The sequence below is a fragment of the Nomia melanderi genome, chromosome 3, assembly GCF_051020985.1.
Source record: "Nomia melanderi isolate GNS246 chromosome 3, iyNomMela1, whole genome shotgun sequence".
NCBI lineage: Eukaryota > Metazoa > Arthropoda > Insecta > Hymenoptera > Halictidae > Nomia > Nomia melanderi.
Genome location: NC_135001.1, coordinates 4959746 through 4978822, shown reverse-complemented (window position 1 = coordinate 4978822; position 19077 = coordinate 4959746). Strand labels below are relative to the sequence as shown.

Here is a 19077-nt window from a genome sequence, read left to right as displayed (position 1 = left end):
CTCTGATCCACAAATCGAAAGACATGTTTCGTTCACGATTGTATTGAAAATAGTAGTCAGTAAACAGCTTTGTATCAGTCCTAAACATGGCGTCGTTTTTATCAGATTACGAATGATGACAGTATGAAGTAACCTGGATGTAACCGTAACATTGAATCACGGTAAAACGATTATATGTAGTTTCACGGCTTTGTCTCGAAGAAGGTGGATTTCGACTGGAAAGAGCAATGATGTCTGAACAATCTGTTAGTCAGACTCAGACGGAAACTGTTTTGGAGACGGATGTCACGGATTCCGTATCGCAGGTACGTCATTATTCTGATATGATAGTAAATAATCACTGTGAGCACACGTTTGTATGTTAACTACAAATTTAAACAATGAGATGCAAGAATTGAATTTTGTTTGTTTTATCTCATAAAATGTTATTACAAAACATTGTATTACATTAATTCATTAGTTTCGTGAAATTGAAAAGTAGTGCTTTTGTGAATATAAAAAAAAGTTATTGTTGAAAATAACAGTACTCATTCTTGATAAAAAATACTGTACAGCAATATGTTTGCTTCCTTATTTAAGTATACAATAAAAATAAGACCTGTGCTGAGTACATGTAATATAAAAAATCAAAGGGCTCTGTGTTCTAATGCTGAAGATTATAAGTCACCTTTAGCTGGTATTAGAGTTTTGGATTTAACAAGAATCGTGGCAGGTCCCTATTGCTCTATGATCCTTGGCGATCTGGGAGCTGAAATTTTGAAAATAGAAAAACCTGGTAGTGGAGATGAGGCACGAAAATGGGGTCCCCCATTTATAAAAGGAACACAAGAATCAGTTTATTTCCTTAGTGTTAATAGAAATAAAAAGAGTATATGTATCGATTTGAAAGGAGGAAAAGATATTATTTACGAATTAGCGAAAAAGTCAGATATTTTAATAGAAAATTATGTCCCTGGAAAATTAGGAAAATTTGGCTTGGGATATGAAGACATTTGTAAAATAGCACCACATCTTATATATTGTTCTTTGACTGGTTATGGGTATCAAGGTCCTTATGCAAATAGACCAGGATATGATGTAATCGCTGCTTCTGTAGGAGGTTTAATGCATATAACAGGTCCTAAGGATGGATCTCCATGTAAAGTTGGGGTAGCAGTAACTGATTTAGCTACAGGCTTATATGCTCACGGTGCAATAATGGCAGCATTGTATCAAAGAATGAAAACTAATAATGGACAATGGATCCAATGCAATTTATTGTCGACGCAAATTGCTAGTTTAATAAATATTGGTTCAAACTACTTGAATGCTAATAAAGAGGCAGTACGGTGGGGTTCTGAGCATGAAAGTATTGTACCTTATGAAGCTTTTCCTACAAAAGATGGATATATCACAGTTGGAACGGGAAGTAATGCACAATTTTTAGAGTTACTTAAAAGAATGCAGTTGATAGAATTATTTGAGAATGATAAATTTAAAGATAACACTGCTCGAGTGAAAAACAGAGATGAATTATTAGAAATTCTTAGAAAACAATTTAAAGAAAAAAGTAATAAAGAATGGTCAGCTATATTTGATGGTGCTTCTTTTCCATATGGTCCAATAAATACAATAGCAGAGGTATAAAGTAATAAACATTTGTATTCAGAGTATCTTAGAAACATCTTTATATAAGACAATTTTATAGGTTTTTGAAGATCCGCATGTAAAGCATATAAAGATGATACAAGAAATGGAGCATTCCTCAGGAGCAAAAATTAAAGTTGTTGGGCCTCCAGTAGTCTATAGTTATGCCACGAATAAAATTAGGTTATCACCTCCTATGTTAGGGCAACATACCGACGAAATATTAAAAAATATTTTGAACTATTCAGATGACAAAATACAAAATTTAAAGAAAGCTAAGATTGTGCAGTAAAAAAAGATCACCCTTTAATAATTAAAAATTATGCTGCAAAGATATGAATTTTATTAAATTTTATCGAATTATAATTTTTATAAAATAATCTCATAATATTTATCATACATTGGGTGCTATATACATTTTTGTATATAATGTGAAAAAAATAAATATATTACTATACATGCTTGTACAGTTTATTGAGTACATATCCCTAATCGATTAAAACGGTGAAAGATGATATTTTAATACTTTCTTTTTTTTAGGAGGTGCCAACTGTCCGTTTACGGCTCAGAAAACCAAAGTCTGATAAAAAAGTTCAGTGGACTCAGGGTACTGTGGATAATGAACATATGAATAAAAAGAAATCTAAATGTAAGATTTTATTTAGCATTAATTTTACTTATTAAATAAGTTCCTACTCTTAACTATTTATTTATTAATATAATATTTTAAGGTTGTTGCATTTATGAGAAACCAAGAAATTTTGGTGAAAGTAGCTCGGAAGACAGTGATGATGAATGTGAACATTGTAATGGTCCCAAAGATGCTCATAAGAGAGCGTTACCACACAATACAGAGACTTCTAAGGAAGCGATTACTCCTAATCCTGGTAATGTTACTTGATCAAAAAAATATGTTAAAATAAATTATACATAATTGAACTTATGAACAGAAAAAAAGGGTTGAGCATTCATTTACTGTTTTTCAGAAACAATAGTAAATGCATCCATATAAACTTACATTTATGACTTAAATAATTTTTTCGAATGAAGACAAATGCATTATCTGTGTATTTTAAGAAGAAGATGGAGCATAGGTATGCCATTCCTAATTTATACTACTCTATACTGAATCAAATTTATTACAGTACCTGTGTAAACTTAATTTTACAGGAAATTTAAATGAACATATTACAATTTATAATGCAATTGTATTATTAATATTGACACTACTGACGTTAAGATTCTTGAATCAGTGCTTCAAGTCCAGTTTTGAGCTTTTTTGATTCTAAATAAAAAGATACTGGTAGGACATATCATTATTAAATAAAAAGAGAAGAAAAATATGGAATTTTATTCTAAGATCAATTCTTGTTATATTATCTAATGTTTATATAGTACGTTAAATTGAAACGAATTTTACAATAATAACTAGTAATCTTCAAATTATTATAGCTGTATATATATGTATTTATACATGTATATATACGCATGTCCTTTTGGTATGAGTAGAAATATTCATAGTTCCTATAACATAATGCATGCATCCTGCTATTTCCTTACAGTTTTGAAAGTAATACTATAATACAAAACAAGTTGCGCCGTTATCAAAATTTGAAGCAGCTAATAACAGTTTTAAATGTACTAAAGAAAATGTTATACTTTATGTAAATTCTAAGAAATTTTCCATAAGTTTTGATTATCTATTATTTATCTCTTTCTCCCTCTCTTTCTCTCTCTAGTATAAATATATTTCTTCTCTGAAATATTAGGTTCATATGTATGTGTATATATTAAATATTTGTAACAAGAAATTGCTTATTTCATTACAATAATGTTTAACATCTTGTATTCTGTTACAAATTACCAATAAAGTATTTTTCTTTTAAATAACTTTATATTATGTATATAGATGTTAGAACACTTTCTTAATTTTTATCTACAACATAGTTCCTTTATTTGAATATACATAATTAGATTAGATACTTGTACAATCATGGTAATACACTACATAAATGTATAAAAATTATTTTTTTCATAGAAAGAAATATTTGAAACTATTGCACCCAAGCTTAAAACAATTAATTTTTTTAAAAAATTATATAAAGAGCAAATATTGTCAATTAACATACGTCATGGAAGTATTTTTAAAAATTCTATTATTACCTTACAAATGTTTAAAATTATATATGTTAAGATAAAAAAAATCTAAAAAGCATTAAACTTTTTAAAGAATAATAGAATTTTTTACATGCACTTATTATTGTTAATTGTTAAAGAAAAAATATAAATATTTTGATCCATATTAGGGTTAAAACTGTTTATTAATTGTTTATTAACAGTTACATAAATAAATCATTCTCTTAAAATCATTAAGGTATATACAAGTATACAATTTCTTAAAAGTATATGATATATTACAAGTTTAATGGTTTGAAAATAAAACATTGTATTTTAGGCAGATTCACAGAAAACTGTTGTTTGGCTATTTTGAATTCCAGAATTCAGAATACTCGTATCTATTTCTTATTTCCTTACCTCTAGGGAAAGAATTTTTGTTTAATCCTAACGCATGCACCTTAGCTCGGCTACGCCAAACTTTAATAGTACAATCATCACTAGTTGTAATTAACATTTCGGGATCACGTGGATTGAAGGCAACTGAATTGACAACATCAGAATGAGGATACTTAGCTAAACATACTCCATAATATCTGTCCCAAAGATAACCATATTTCTCTTCAGCGCCGCTAATAAAAAATTTCAATATGAATATATCAATTATACATATTTGTATATGTTGTTTTAAAATGTGTATTTACAGTACCTGGCTACGTATTCGTTACACACATCAAGAAAAATTAAAAGACATTTGTTATATAGATCATATTTTTTATATGCTCTTGACATGCAGCCAACTTGTTTTAAAGTTATTAAATCGATTACATGTATGTCTACTTCTTTAGCTGCTGGTGGATATTGATATAAGTTTGTAATAACATAATCTTGTGGCCATGGTCTTACGTTGACATATAGATATCTGTGTGCAAAATGTGATAATTAGCAACAAAGTAAAATATATTCACAATACAAATAACTGACCTATGATCTGGAGAAAGTCCCATTCCTACTATGTGTCCATTAAAATCAATTACATGATCCACGTTATCAAATTTGTCAGCTATGGCTTCAATGTCCAAAACATTATCATTAGGATTTTGCCTTTGACGTTCTCTTTCTCGTTCCCTTTCTAATTTTCTATCTCGTTTTCTTTCCTTTAACGTATATAAACGTCCTGGATATATGCTCGTAGGAAACTTCACATTTTTCACTCTTTTGAAAGCCACTTGATGTGGAATAAAAGTTTCTGTTCCCGTTGTAAATATAAGATACTTTTCACAATTGTTCGCGATCTCATCTACGTTGGCATCTTCCGTATTTATGGATTCTGTAAACGAAAAATATAAACTGTGAATATTATAATTATTTAATTTAGTTTAAATTTCCCTCACGTTCGTTAGCTTGCCGAGAATTTTCTGTGCGAAAGGATAGTCTATTTTGATAACTATATTTTGGGTTGTACTGTAAGGGACTAATATACTTAAAACAGTCATTGAATTTTTCCCACTTCTTAAATATATGTTCTTCTGATGTAGCTTTTAAGTTCCATGACCTATTTGCACATACTTCGGTTAATGCGAAGGACATTTGCACATTTATCTGTACACCCTGTGTAAATTTTTCTTACCCTGATTTAAATGATACATCCAGAGGAACAATTTGATTTGGCAGAGTTTCCTCTATTTCTTCTACATTAGAAGATGAAGACTGAACCTTTTGTATTTCGGATTCATCTTGTTCAGATGTTAAACAATCAGCCAATATAATTGCACGAACTGATGAACCATTGCCATTGCAAAATCTGGTTTAAAAAATTATTCCTTTATCTATATTAATAAATTATATATACAGCAAAGAAAAATGTTTACAGCGTCAAACAAACCTAAAAAGTTGAGTTATAATAGGTATATCTTCACTAGATGATTCTTGGTTTGCCTTATTGAGCCAAATGACACTAGCACTAACAGTGTGTGTTAACCAATGCAAACTTCCACTTAGAAGATAATGTTCGCTATACCATGTACCAAACATGTCATGAGGATTATTTGCTACTCTACATTGCAGATCAAAATCAGCTACAATAAGTATAATTGAATACTTATTTACTATATGTCTTTTAACATTATTTGTTAAATATTTTAGTATACATTGATATTCTTACGTGTTAAACTAAATATTGCTATTTCACCCGAAGTGGCATAAGGAGTTCCAAAATATGCACCAGAAACCAGCAATAAAGTATCAGAGGAATTAAACTGTGAAAATTGTGTATATTGCCATCTAAATGTTTTCATATCATAAAAATACTTTATTGTAACAGGATATTGACTTTCCCAGACCTAAATGAAGTTCTATAATTGGTTTCATATTTATAAATATAAACACACATTATAAGAATATTATATTGTTCAGATCATAGACTGAAGTGACTCACAAAAATATATCCATCTTTTGAACATGTAGCAAACATTTTCCCATTATGTGAAAAGCTTACGTGTAATACTTCATTAGAGTGCTGTGTAAGTTCATCTGTTTTTACAAGTGGTATATGATATGTCAATCGTTTAAATTCTTGTAGCCAAGATGTTTTCCCTACAAAATGAAATCACTTATTATATTCTCCTGTACAAAGTATAAAAAAATTATAGAACAAAATATCAAATTTTAGTACATTAAGTTGGTACCTATAAATCTTATTTCTCATACATATTTAAAGGTGTTTATACAAAACTACAAACACAACTAATGGAAGACAGAAATAAATAAAATTGTTTATACAAGTAGCAGGAAAAAATAACTCTTTATATGTACCAACATAACTAAGGCAACCAAATCATGATATCTTTGTTGTTATTTATATGATGAAGTTAACCTGGCATCATGCCAACATTCGAATCTATTTCATATTTTTGATAGAATAGATTTTTCCAAAGAAATTCGTCGTAGGACACTCTGTGCCAAGATTTGCATACTTCTCCGGCGGTTATTAATTCCCTCGGTGTTAAAAATTGAAAAATATTTAAAAGAATAGAATCTGGCATGTAACACCATTTCTCATCTTCAAGTATCTCTAACAAACAATCACTTTCATTATCTGATGCAACTATTTCTTCTTCACCGTTCCTGTGATTTTCCGCTTCATTTTCAACGGTACTCATAGTGAAACGAGATTCTTTGTTTACTAGAACAGCTGATTTTAATCAATAATTATCGATCGAGATCGACAACACTTGTACGCAGGTGCCAAACATATTTGCGACTATCTGTTATTCTTGTACTTGCCTCTCCGGGCATCTCTCGGATTGTCTGGGCATCGCAATGCTGCCATGAGCAACGGTGGTTGTTATGTGTACTACCACAGACTTGAGATACGCAGTAGCACAGACTTAACGGATAAGTTGATACACTTTTAGGTATGATTTTGTTAGTTATCGTCCTTTATCGCCTGACGGAAATTATGTTAACACAAGTATCTTTCTTCCACTCTGTGAACGAATTCCTGTGGTTGCCTTTACTTGTGAGAAGGCTTGCTGAACAGCTCTGCGCTATATGATCTATAATACAATTAAAGAATAATAAATAAAATGGATTCATTTGGAAATATTTTATATAGCAATTCAGATCTACTGTTATTTGTATATGCAATGCTCGTGTGAAATCTGTAAAAATAAAAGATTTCTAAGTATGTTATTTGAGATAGGGTGCAACCGTTTCCTGAATAATTCCTTTTATTCAATTGTCTCACAACCTTGTATTTTATAAGAGAAAACTTTGTCTGAATATTCTAAAACCGATTGGCATTCAGAGACGCATTGGTTATGACGCTTAGTTCGTGAAATAATATTTCAATAATGGTGGAAAACATAAATATAATAATTGAAGAAGACTTTATGGCGATTATTTGGAAAAGGGGCCTCCTTGTTGATTTCAATGACCTCATATATTATAGGAAATGTGATTCTGAACAATATATTTCAAAGTCATAAAAATCAGCGAGAAATCCCTTTTTCTAGATAATTGACAACTATATTTTTATAAGAAATGTTCAATGTTTAATCGAGCACGAAAATAAATACTGATATTTTATTGAAAAGTTTTATTTAGAAAGAAAATTGTGTAAAGATAATTATAAATTGAATAGAAGTAATTTGCTGGGAAAGTTGTATTATGAAAGGCATATAAAACACTACTTAGTAATTAATATAAAATTGCGTTTATCGCTTACACCGACTTCACATACATTCGCTGTACACCATACATAGTACTCACATAATGTATACACAATCATATCTGTAATTGAATATAGGGAAGGTATGCATGTCAGTGCTACTATGTTAAGAATTACTTGCTTGAGGAATCAATTGATTTTCCATTTGCATGTAAAATTGTTCTCCAAACCATTCTCTATGCATTTCTAGGTAACTGTAATAATAAAAACATAGTAATTGCTTTTAGAATATAAAAAGAAAAAATATTTAAAATACACATGAATCTAAATTACCTGAGAAACATATCTAAAAATTTCAGGAGAACTTTTAATTTTTTATTTGGTATATCTGCCGATTGAAGTAAGTCTGGTAATTTAACTGAAAGTACAAAAATTCGTTAAATGAATTTATTTAGTAAACTTTTCCGAGGATAAATATGTAATAAAATTACACACCAAATAGTCGAGTTAAATGAATGGCACCATAATAGGTAGAAGGATTTGGCGGACCTGCTGTCTTTGATGATTCAGGCATTAATCTCCATTTATTTGCTTGCTGAAGCAAAGCATTGACTTGTGCAGATGTAACAACCGGTATTCTTAACGTTACACCGCGTGGGCTAGAACAACGAGAACTTGTACTTGCAATACTACGAAAAAAAAAGAAATCATCAATTCTGTAAACTACAAAATGATAAGTAAAATATATTGATTTCTTAACCCCTTTATTATGTTGAGATATATGTTTACCTTGATAAAGTCCCTGTATCTGGTTTAATTTCTTCATAAGATCTCAGTTGCCTATTCTCATCAATAGAGCTCACTCTACACGATCTAAGTCTTCGTTTGGAACCTGCCACAGTTTTTGATGCATTGTCGATTTCTGAATCATGTTCTTGAAATGGTGGTAAATGAGCGTATTCAGTATCTTCATATTCTTCTTTAACTAATATTTCGGAACTCCTTGAAATTACAATGATTACATACTTTTATAAAAGAGTGGAATTTGAAATAAATGAAGGTATCCAGAAATTTTAATCTTACTCAATTGGTTCTTCCTTTACAAGCGTTGGATGTTCACTATACAAAAAAGATGATTTCAAATTACAGTACTGTTCTCGTTCTTGCCTATATAGTAGAAGATCGTGTAACGTAAAATCAAAGTATATACGCAATCCATCTGCAACTTCTCTACATATGTTTATTTCATTGATCGTTTTCTCTATTGTATTATTCGTTTTGTTTCTCTGAGGTTTTTCTGGAATGTTTGTTAATTGTGTTGTTGTGAAATGTTGTACCCATGATTCCAACATGTTTACAACAGTAGGTTGAGCTGGTAGAACAGCTAGCTAAAATACACATACCATTTATATTTAGAAATATTAGATTATATAAAGTAAAAATTTTTACAAAATAATTACCTTCTTTTTGTTAGTTATTAAATCATAGTCTTGGTCTAGAATTCTTCTTAACATGGTACCTATATCAAGATCAATTCCTGGTTTTACACTGGCTCCAGACTGACTGCCACCTCCGCTATCTTCATCATCACTGGTTTCTCCAACATAGTCAGAACTACTTTCTGTATCCTCTTCAGTTATTACTTCCTTTAGTAATAAAAATATTTTTTTCTTAATTCCGTATATTGTAATGGTTTATAAGTAATCAATTATTATTAATTAATTAACTGACTTCTGTGTCATAATCAGCATGTTGCCCTGAACTACCATCTTCTGATGATCCAGTTGTTGCAGATGTTGCTCGACTACCACCACTTCTTGCTCTTCTTCGTGGTTCTTGATTTTCAGTTTCATTTAAGCGATCAGATAATTTATGGCTTCTTTTCTTACGCTCTCGTCGATATAAATAAGCTCCCCTGTTTAGACGTTGGAATAAGAAGAAATAATTATAGTTAGTATATAGTGACATAAAGCTAATGTAGTTTGAATAAAGTTGCTTTAGGGACATACAATTGTAATTGCGCTTTCTGGGCTAAATCCCGTTGTAATTGACGATTTTCTTCTGTATCTTTTAACACATACTCCTCTGTTACACATCGGTCCCATGATGAATTCCATCCCTTGTATACAAATATTTTTAATTATCTAATTTAATGATTTATAGATCAAATAAAAAATTAATTGATTATCCAATATTTACCTGGAAATGTATCAAGTATTCAACGGCTTTTCTTCCTCTTTGGTCTTTATTAACTATAACATCAAGCACCTGTAAAAAAAATGTAATGCAAAAATATATATACATATACACTGACAAATATTGAAACTGTTAATACAATCTACAAAGAACTAATTTATTGATTGAACTGATCAATGATAGGAATTTAAAACTGAATTAATTTAGTTCTTATTACATACCTTCGAATCATAGAGTACTTTTGCTTTTGTAGGATCAGGTTCATAACAAAGAACTTTTTCACCATCACAGAATTTAAATTTTGGTCCTCGAGTGGAGACCATTCCTTCTTATTAAATGACAGAATGGAATATCCACTTAATTTCACAAATAACAGTTTAGAATTGTAAATAATCTACAAATATTGTTTAAACAGACATTATAACCTAGTGTATCAATATTTGAATCAAAAAACATTGACGCCTACACAGAAGGTTGTAACATTAATTGTACAACTTTCTTTATTTAAATTATTAAACGATTTGGATTGCTGAATATATTTAAGTCACAATTAATGTGCTGTCAATAATGTATACACACAAATTTAAGTCTCCCGGTATTAAATTTGCTTACAAGATTACGTTGGTTAGTTTGTATACAACTAACCTAACTTGAGTTCAAAAAGTGCGGCGCATTATTTGAAGGAATCTGAAGTTTACAATGTGCTAATAATAATGAAATTGGAGTAGATTCCACAGAAGCACTTCACGCATATTCGTATAAAGTAACTAAATATGTCTTACTTATAGTATTATTTCTCTCAATATAAAATATTAATATCGTTTAATACTATAAAATTAAATTTACGTATATGAATCCTTATACGATTTCCATAATATTTTACAAAATGATTAATATTACAAAGTCACTTAAAGTATTTTAACTGTATCACTAATTAAAAGCTACTATTAATTTTCAATGAAATTGAATTCTTATAATATAACCATCATATACTTTTTAATTATTCATTACATACTATTTTATTTAGAATTGTTAAATCTCTCCATAAATCTGTTATTAACCAACAAAAAGAACATACAACATTTTCATATAACTTGCATAATAGATGAATCATATTTTAAGTTTTACTCTACATTTCCAATTGAACCAGTTACAGATACCTGTAAAACATCGTTACCGACTGAAGTTCACAGAACGACTTGTGGACATTTCCATTGGAGTGAGCTGCGTATGGTCAACAAGGAGGGGTTGGATCGAGCGCTTCATACTCACCAGGTTTCATAGATCCATTTGTAATACTGTAAGTTACTGTTGCACAGAGTGGTTTGTTTCGAAACGGGTTCGGTGTTATTTTCGTTATCCGACATATTCATGCGTCCTGTTTCGGTGAAAGTAAGGAATTCAAATATTTTTGTTCCTAAGTGTTTCAAGGACGTGAGTGTTCCTGTTAGCAGCGTGCACGGAGTAAACAAGACCCGCAAATAATCGAACGCATAGATCAGTCTGTCAAGAAAGGTATATCATGTATGCCACATACAAATAATATTTCAACATGTGCATGAAAAACCGCTAACAAAATAAACCGAGAAAAAAACACACCTAACACTGTTATTTACACACAACGCTGGTAAATGCGCAACGAACGCGCTAACAGTATTTTAACTACACACGTAGAATGCTAAACGATTTTTTCCCGCTACTTCGTGGCAACGTACGGAAACAAAAGTTGCAGGTTAAAAAATTAATTTACAATCTGTCGTGTGCGAAAATAAATTTCCAACGATGTAACGATTCAACGGTGTTCACGAGAAAACAAGTTCGAACGCACTAACTGCGTTACGATATTCCAGTGTCACCGATCATTTCTGAAACGACGTTTCCAAGAGGAAATTCGAATTTCTCGCGTGCCTTCTTTTCGAAATCGATTTTACGTGTTGTTATACGCTTTTTTCCTTCGTGCATCGCGTTTTACGCGTTTCGGTATGTGCTGTTGATTCTGGAGGTTCAGTGACGATAACAGTGTGTCATACAATCGAATTCACCGCCCACAACGGTAAATACGTGTACGGGCAACACACACGCAACGGCACTCGGAGATTCGTTTCGTCTTGTACGTTGCTCTCTCGCTTGTAGTGCATAGGACAGAAAGCATGTCATTCGCTATTTTCAGGCGGGATGACTTCACACCATAACATTAAGTAATTCCTACGGTATGTTACTAGAATATGACATAATTACGTTGAGTAATCTTGATCCAGGAAGAAATCTGTTCATCTTCCGGTTTTATCCGAAGATGAGACACACTTGTACGCATTTTTCGCGTATACAATCGATCCGGCGGGCATTTTCTGCGTTCTTCCGTTGCGTTCGAACTTTCTTTATTCGTTTGTTTGTTGTGGAATGTCTTTTTTTAGATCTGCGAGTGGAATTGTTTCGCCGTGACAAAAATAGAAAGTCATTCATTGAAATTATTTGTTTTGGTGATGTAATGCCTTGCGCCTGGAATTACACCACTTTGTTTTCACCGATACCTTTATTCCAGATACTTCCATATTTACGTCGGGAATGCTTAAATGAGATAAGAGCATTAATCCTTTGCGGATTGCCGCAGCTTGTATGTGTTCTGTATAAATTATCAATCTTCGACGAAAATAACTGATGGAACGGAAAGATATATATATATATATATATATATATATATATATATAATTAGAAAATTAGAATCACGTGGGAAATGATTATTGTTAACAGATATTATAGGGAGCACTACACTTTCGATATTTTATAGATTTTTTCGTTTTCTGTGAATTCTGTGCAATTTCGGTTGAAAATTTTCATCACGAGCCTGACTCGATATTATAGAAGGGATTAAGTTGAAATTTCAGAAGGTGCCTTTTGACACGTTCGGTAGAAACAGCGTTAAGTTCATTTTTCAAGCAAATCAAGTTAACACGTTGAATGCCATGGGGTCACCGGTGACCCCAAACCAAATCGAATTAATATAGTTCGCTCAATTAAACGACGATTATTTAGAAACATTTCTATATTACAAATAATTCAACCTAATGCGATGACATTTAGCTCGATGAATATGCAACAATAATGCAATTCAATCAGATGATTTAATATTAAATTCTTTCCGTTTTGTGTACTTTGCTCTATGAAATCGTGCGTCAATCAACGTGTTAATCATTATAATACTTACAATTCTATATAACCTTTTTATTCTTTAATAGTTTTTTAATCTTTTTTAAGTGGACTTTAAAATTTAAGTCACTTTCAAAATAAACGGTTTATACGCATCCGGCCAGAACAACTGGTAGGCATCAACTAAATATTTTGTATACTCTATGGAGAATCTGTGCGTGCACAAATGTCCAGAATTTGACATTTGGAGTGCTATGAACGATACTAGTGCGTAGGTAAAAGTGCGTGCTGGTAATTTCAAACGAACATCGCAATAGTGGTTCAGCCCTACGTTGTGTTCGGTTTCGAATCGTTTCGTTCGCAAAGGGTTGGTTATATGAAGCTTAAGACATGTTTTATAGCTAACATTAATATAAATGATATAGAAATTAAAATAATTCTATTTTAAGGTTTCATGGATAATTACGTAAAATGAGTTTTAACCCTTTGCACTAAAAAAATTTGCCACTAGAAATATTCAATTTATTTTTATGAGATATAGATGACATTTTTTTAAACTAATCTATTCACAAAATAAGGGGACAATGGTATTTTATTTCCATATTTCACGTATCGACAGATTACTCAAGACTTAATGTTAAATACCAAATTTTACAATTTTTATGCACCAATCGAGTGGTGACTGAGAGGCACCTTTGGAGTGCAAAGGGTTAATCGACTGTTACCGGGGAGCAAGAAATTTAACTAACAAAAAATTACGAATTTATCGATCGAGTTTACGACCGATGTACAGCTAGATTGGTCCGTTATTTGTCCTAGAATTTATTTAAATATATTTTTCGTAAGATGGTTGGAGTTTCCGAGGCAACAAAGTATTTTATTCGACTCAATTATGATCTTTTTTATTTTCTTTTGTAATTTGTTATTTAGTAATTATCACACAAGGATTAATTCGATTTGAGTACTTCGAAACGAAAATTAATTTGCGCAGTTGTGTAACGGAAAATGGATAATAAAATAATCTGTGTCGAAAGAAAACAGAAACAGTCGTCCATTTTACCATAAAATGTTTTTTTAACACTAGAACCACCGAGAATTTAATACGATTCATATGTAATCTCTATAAAAATTGTAATAATAGATTACCTTCAGTTTTTTCAGATATTCATTATAGTATTCAAGTGAAATTATTTATTTTCAAGATCATTTCGAATATTCGATGCTCTTAACACTAAAACTACGGAACATTTAATACGGTTAATATGTAATCCCTTTAAAAGTTTGAACAACAGATTATTTTCAGTTTTTTTCGGGTACTCGTTATAGTAATCAAGTGAAACTATTTATTTTCACGATCATTTCGAATATTCAACACTGTCAAGATATTAATAACTGCAAAAAAATGGAAACTTGCTCTACGAAGTCAACCTGTTAATTAGTAATAATGGTTCTGTCTTAAGCCATTTCTTTTTTTATTTGTCATTCAGTTAAGTTTCTGTGAAACATATGTGGTTTCATTAAAATCAATGAAACTTCAGTGCATCCTCGCACACAGTTTCTACAAATATTATGTGACGTTTTTAGAGTAACCAAATATGATGGACCAAGGATTTCCAAACCAACACACCACCACAACGACGGTGACGACAACGGCCACCACCACACAGCCTACTATTCGATTTGACCCATCCTATATAAGAACGATGCATGGCATGCTTAAGGTTGCTCAAGTGGTGAGTTCGTTAGAATCGATATTTCGCCCTTTTTACCACTGCTTGGTACATATCTAGCTAAATTCGAATCGTGTCACATGACCAACGTTAACACGCTCCGTACCGCGTTGGGCGTACACGACCCACGTTGAACTTTCCGTTCAGATTGCTTGGTATTATCATTGAAAAACGAGGAACTTTTTAAATATTTATTGTAGAGTCAAATATAGGCATCTTAATATCATGTGTACTGATATTAATTAATTTTATCACTGGTGACCCCCAATCGAATCGGATTACTATAATTCACTCAGTTAAACTATGATTATTTGTAAAGATTTCTATATCATAAATAATGCTGCCTAATGCGGTGACATTCAGCTAGATGAACATGCAATAATAATAATGCAATTCAATCAAATGATTTAATATTACATCTTTTCGATTTGTCTATTTTGCTCTATGAAATCGTGCGGCATTCAACGTGTTAAACGAATTTTTCATAAAATTAAATAAAGTTGATTTAATTTTATTTAACCCATTTGTTTTATAGGAAAAAGTGGAATACTGGTCCTCACCACCGTAAATGTCTCAATCGTATCAAAATAAAAATGATTCGGAACGTATAAAAAAGTCAAAATCTATATAGCCACACGGCAATTATTGCACTCATAAAATGTATCTTTTCCTGTTTTTGTGATATACAAATTACACAATGGTGGCGCGCATATATACGCTTATGATGCAAATGTGTTCATTGTAAAAGTGCGGATCATATACACCCCACACGGTGTGAACGGAAAGTCTTAAAAAAAATGGTATTGCACCGAACGTGTTAACGTCTCGCGAGTCGTCGCAGAAAGAACGGCACGCCCAGTGTAGTACACGCTGTTACTAAATTAACCAGCGTGAATACTGATATTTATTATCGTTTAATTATCGTGTCTGATATGCAGAACGCCCGAACAGAAACGGAACGCTGAATTATACAAGGTTGCCATTAAGGATTCTAAACAGAGATGCACATCATTTTAACACGTTGAATGCCATGGGAGTCACCGGTGACCTCCAACCAAATCAAATTGTTACAATTAATTCAATTAAAATGTTGACTGCCGCGCATTTTCATCGAGCAAAATGCGCGAAATGGAAAAAGATATAATTAGAATTATTGAATTAAATTATTTTATTGTTATCGCACGTTTATGTTGCTGAATGTCGTTGCATTAGGTAATATTATTAACAATATAGAAACGTTTTCAAATAGTCACCGTTTAATTGAGTAAATAGTAATTCGATTTGGTCACCGGTGACCCCCATGACATTCAACGTGTTAATTGATGATTATTTGAAAACATTTCGATATTATAAATAACGCCACCTAATGCGGTGACATTCAGCCAGATCAACGTGCAATAATAACAATGCAACTCAATCAAATGATTTAATATTAGATTTTTTCCATTTTGGGTATTTTGTGTATTCTGTGCGTTCAATGTGTTAGTAATCATTACTGTTCTGAATAATGTTCATGGTTTCGTATGTACTTTTGAGATAAGACAAATGTGGTCTGATAATTTATATTGTAATTAAATTTGTAGAAAATAAGGAGGATAAGTATATATTACATATAATACAATTTTAGGAGAACAATTGAAAATATAATTCAGAACGATTTACATTATTGTAATGTGATTAGCGTTTAATTAAATTGCTGTTTAATTATTAATATATTTTTTAATATGTATTTGTTAATGTCTCGTGCATTTATGTACTTTTTATTTTTTTTAATATCAACGATATATTCTTGTAGGTTTTGAATCTGCTAGGATTCATATGCATTACCGTGTCGGGTATGAGCAACAATAGCAGGGGAGGATGGTTTAATACAGTATCCATGGGCGGCTTTTGGTTCACGGGAATATTGCTCGTGTTCTATCTGTTTCATATCATCGAAAAGTTTTCTAAAATTCCTTGGTTGAAAGTTGTGAGTTGAAAAAATAATTTTCCCTTTTTCTTCTGTTTTTTCTTTCTTTCTAGAATTGAACTAACGATGCAAATACATTTTTGAAAGCGTTGGAATAAAAGAATTACTTTTAGTTATGAACAAAGTATCAACTTTGAAGTGAAAATGTTGAAAAGTTAAACAGATTTATGGGTATTCGGTCGTGCGATACTCTACATGATAAATCTTATCTGTAATAATATCGTTTTCGTGACTGTACTTTGCGCTAAGCTTTCTTGACATGTCATGTACGAATGGGAACATTGATCTCGCTATTTGCAGGAATTTATATTTTGCTCGGTCTGGACGGCACTTTATTTATTGGCCGCTGCCCTCGCAGCAGACTACGCTAGGTACTCTGAAGTTTTTGGAGTTGCAGCGGTGAGTATTGTGTGAGGAAAATTGCCTGGGAAACGGTAATTGATTGTGTTATACAATCATTAAGTATATAATTATATTATATTGTATAATAGTATATAATTACTATCATTATATAATATACTACTATTGTATAATATAATTATATACTTAATGATAGAATAAGGCAATTAATTAATATAATTGTGTTATATAATAGTATATAATACTATATCATTAAGTATATAATGATAGTAAGTTAATATATAAGATAGTAATATAGTAGTTACGTATACAATTATATACTTAATGATAGTACAGGGTATAATTATATTACATAATAGTATATAATTACTATCATTAAGTATATACTGATAGTAAGTTAATATATAAGATAGTAAAATAGCCCTTACGTATAATCGTATACTTAATGATAGTGTAGTGTATAATTATATTATCTAATAGTATAGAATTATACACTATTGTATCATTATTGCAAATAAAAAAAGTCGAAGTAAATATAACCACAAGGAATGTACAATTAGAATCTAGTATATCCTCGAAGCTTCTAAATGTGTATATAATTATTTAATATTTTTAAATACACTTCTCTTTTTAGTTCTTTGGATTCTGTGCGATGGTGGCTTACGGTTATGACGCCTGGTTAAAATTCCATCTGTCGAGAAGTGGTGCCTTGGCTCAGGGGCAATACACACCTAAGCAAACTTCCACGGTAACGAGTCAAGGTTATCTGTCATAGATTCGCCGTATCTCTCGTGCGTTCCTGATTGTAATACTTCTCGAACGTGGCACACTTCATAAGAACAGAGCACAACGGATTTGTCAGTCTTATTGACTTTGTTATATTTTATTGTAGTACGTACGTAGCATAGTGTACGTACACCTACACATGTATGACATCACACGAGCACGATATTCGATAATCTCGTATTTTTGTACTATAAGAAGACGTTATACAGATATTCTAACATACGCATATTCTTTCATCTATACATATGTTAATGGAATCGTATGATAATTGTATATTGTCTAATGAGTCTCTAACGTTTGTTAATATTGAAATAATATTTTTGGACAAGTGGTATATATATATATATATGTATGTATGTATATGTATACATATATACATATATATTTGTATAGATATATAAGGATCGTTTAATCAGTATTGTGTTCATACCAGAAGACAGCCAACTTATTTTTACTCACTTCGTATTTAATTTTGTATAATGGCAATTTAATTGCCTCGTGTCGCATCGATCATTGTTAGCGATATCTTGGTAGACAATTGTCTGAACTTATTTATGAATTCTGCACATTGAACGGGGGAAAAGACAATGGTAGAACATGTAAGGCAATAAGGAGATTATAGTTGCTCGAACGCGTTTTCTCTATGCTTTAAGTTATTCGAATTCTATCGTTATTACGTGGATCTGTGGAACACCGACATCTAGGACGATTAGGATAATTTGTTATAATTTATCGATTACCATGATATTACGCAGTGTATTACTTATTACGTCTTGTTACTTTTTATTCGATAAACTTCGTACAGGTACCTACAATCATATGTACACGATATAGAAATACATGCTAAATAATCTAAATACGAATTTCGAACAATACAAACACAACGACAATTGTCACAATAAAACTTAAAACATTAAACGCTGTTGCCTTGATTTTCTCTCCAGACTTCATTGTTAAAGAAAATATGAGGCTCGCAA

At 31.2% G+C, this 19077-nt stretch overlaps 5 protein-coding genes across 17 annotated transcripts; 3 read left to right on the top strand and 2 right to left on the bottom strand.

The window, feature by feature from the left end:
• The first annotated feature begins 159 nt into the window (after nucleotides 1–159).
• On the top strand, nucleotides 160–5547 carry LOC116432218 (E3 ubiquitin-protein ligase PPP1R11-like). Its single transcript, XM_031988805.2, has 5 exons — nucleotides 160–305; nucleotides 2167–2275; nucleotides 2358–2513; nucleotides 2613–2720; nucleotides 2797–5547. Exons 1-4 carry the CDS (start codon nucleotides 228–230, stop codon nucleotides 2636–2638), a joined length of 369 nt encoding a protein of 122 aa, XP_031844665.1. The 5' UTR covers nucleotides 160–227; the 3' UTR covers nucleotides 2639–2720; nucleotides 2797–5547.
• LOC116432084 (succinyl-CoA:glutarate CoA-transferase) lies at nucleotides 314–2083 on the top strand. The gene is made up of 2 exons (XM_031988442.2): nucleotides 314–1620; nucleotides 1688–2083. The coding sequence occupies exons 1-2, from the start codon at nucleotides 559–561 to the stop codon at nucleotides 1916–1918; spliced, it is 1293 nt and encodes a 430-aa protein (XP_031844302.2). The 5' UTR covers nucleotides 314–558; the 3' UTR covers nucleotides 1919–2083.
• On the bottom strand, nucleotides 3929–7066 carry Fbw5 (F-box and WD repeat domain containing 5). Of its 4 annotated transcripts, none has more exons than XM_031989175.2 (9): nucleotides 6617–7066; nucleotides 6179–6336; nucleotides 5906–6083; nucleotides 5627–5819; nucleotides 5372–5545; nucleotides 5136–5296; nucleotides 4726–5071; nucleotides 4451–4663; nucleotides 3929–4373 (listed from the first exon to the last, which is right to left on the bottom strand). In XM_031989175.2, the coding sequence occupies exons 1-9, from the start codon at nucleotides 6900–6902 to the stop codon at nucleotides 4109–4111; spliced, it is 1974 nt and encodes a 657-aa protein (XP_031845035.2). In that variant the 5' UTR covers nucleotides 6903–7066; the 3' UTR covers nucleotides 3929–4108. The 4 variants fall into 4 exon arrangements, with proteins under 4 accessions (XP_031845035.2, XP_031845046.2, XP_031845068.2 ...); XM_031989186.2 differs by having other exon boundaries at nucleotides 6239–6336; XM_031989208.2 differs by having other exon boundaries at nucleotides 6239–6336; nucleotides 6717–6957.
• Nucleotides 7067–7157: 91 nt separating this feature from the next.
• On the bottom strand, nucleotides 7158–11521 carry msl-3 (male-specific lethal 3). Of its 7 annotated transcripts, none has more exons than XR_004236119.2 (11): nucleotides 10330–10836; nucleotides 10112–10180; nucleotides 9922–10031; nucleotides 9644–9827; nucleotides 9373–9558; nucleotides 8996–9300; nucleotides 8702–8914; nucleotides 8408–8601; nucleotides 8246–8330; nucleotides 8014–8166; nucleotides 7158–7298 (listed from the first exon to the last, which is right to left on the bottom strand). XR_004236119.2 is itself a non-coding variant. In XM_031989245.2 (11 exons), exons 2-11 carry the CDS (start codon nucleotides 10429–10431, stop codon nucleotides 8079–8081), a joined length of 1536 nt encoding a protein of 511 aa, XP_031845105.1. In that variant the 5' UTR covers nucleotides 10432–10502; nucleotides 11381–11521; the 3' UTR covers nucleotides 7477–8078. The 7 variants fall into 7 exon arrangements, 6 of the variants coding, with proteins under 6 accessions (XP_031845105.1, XP_031845096.1, XP_031845087.1 ...); XM_031989245.2 differs by lacking the exon at nucleotides 7158–7298 and adding an exon at nucleotides 11381–11521 and having other exon boundaries at nucleotides 7477–8166; nucleotides 10330–10502; XM_031989236.2 differs by lacking the exon at nucleotides 7158–7298 and adding an exon at nucleotides 11269–11415 and having other exon boundaries at nucleotides 7477–8166; nucleotides 10330–10502.
• On the top strand, nucleotides 10727–19018 carry LOC116432427 (CKLF-like MARVEL transmembrane domain-containing protein 4). Of its 4 annotated transcripts, XM_031989330.2 has the most exons (6): nucleotides 10727–10871; nucleotides 11259–11408; nucleotides 14840–14988; nucleotides 16781–16954; nucleotides 17255–17353; nucleotides 17949–19018. In XM_031989330.2, the coding sequence occupies exons 3-6, from the start codon at nucleotides 14851–14853 to the stop codon at nucleotides 18087–18089; spliced, it is 552 nt and encodes a 183-aa protein (XP_031845190.1). In that variant the 5' UTR covers nucleotides 10727–10871; nucleotides 11259–11408; nucleotides 14840–14850; the 3' UTR covers nucleotides 18090–19018. The 4 variants fall into 4 exon arrangements, with proteins under 4 accessions (XP_031845190.1, XP_031845164.1, XP_031845201.1 ...); XM_031989304.2 differs by lacking the exons at nucleotides 10727–10871; nucleotides 11259–11408 and adding an exon at nucleotides 11473–11623; XM_031989341.2 differs by lacking the exons at nucleotides 10727–10871; nucleotides 11259–11408 and adding an exon at nucleotides 11702–11840.
• The last annotated feature ends 59 nt before the right edge of the window (nucleotides 19019–19077 follow it).

Coding starts and splice junctions, on each gene's coding strand:
- LOC116432427 (XM_031989330.2), top strand. CDS start 14,851: ATGATGGACCAAGGATTTCCAAACCAACACACCACCACAACGACGGTG. Junction 14,989..16,780: donor TGCTTAAGGTTGCTCAAGTG/GTGAGTTCGTTA, acceptor ATATTCTTGTAG/GTTTTGAATCTGCTAGGATT. Junction 17,354..17,948: donor AAGTTTTTGGAGTTGCAGCG/GTGAGTATTGTG, acceptor TTCTCTTTTTAG/TTCTTTGGATTCTGTGCGAT.
- Fbw5 (XM_031989175.2), bottom strand. CDS start 6,902: ATGAGTACCGTTGAAAATGAAGCGGAAAATCACAGGAACGGTGAAGAA. Junction 5,820..5,905: donor AGCAATATTTAGTTTAACAC/GTAAGAATATCA, acceptor TACTTATTGTAG/CTGATTTTGATCTGCAATGT. Junction 5,072..5,135: donor TTCTCGGCAAGCTAACGAAC/GTGAGGGAAATT, acceptor TTTCGTTTACAG/AATCCATAAATACGGAAGAT.
- LOC116432084 (XM_031988442.2), top strand. CDS start 559: ATGTTTGCTTCCTTATTTAAGTATACAATAAAAATAAGACCTGTGCTG. Junction 1,621..1,687: donor CAATAAATACAATAGCAGAG/GTATAAAGTAAT, acceptor ACAATTTTATAG/GTTTTTGAAGATCCGCATGT.
- msl-3 (XM_031989245.2), bottom strand. CDS start 10,431: ATGGTCTCCACTCGAGGACCAAAATTTAAATTCTGTGATGGTGAAAAA. Junction 9,559..9,643: donor ATGCTGATTATGACACAGAA/GTCAGTTAATTA, acceptor TTATTACTAAAG/GAAGTAATAACTGAAGAGGA. Junction 8,167..8,245: donor TTTTTAGATATGTTTCTCAG/GTAATTTAGATT, acceptor TTATTATTACAG/TTACCTAGAAATGCATAGAG.
- LOC116432218 (XM_031988805.2), top strand. CDS start 228: ATGATGTCTGAACAATCTGTTAGTCAGACTCAGACGGAAACTGTTTTG. Junction 306..2,166: donor TCACGGATTCCGTATCGCAG/GTACGTCATTAT, acceptor TCTTTTTTTTAG/GAGGTGCCAACTGTCCGTTT. Junction 2,514..2,612: donor AGCGATTACTCCTAATCCTG/GTAATGTTACTT, acceptor ACTGTTTTTCAG/AAACAATAGTAAATGCATCC.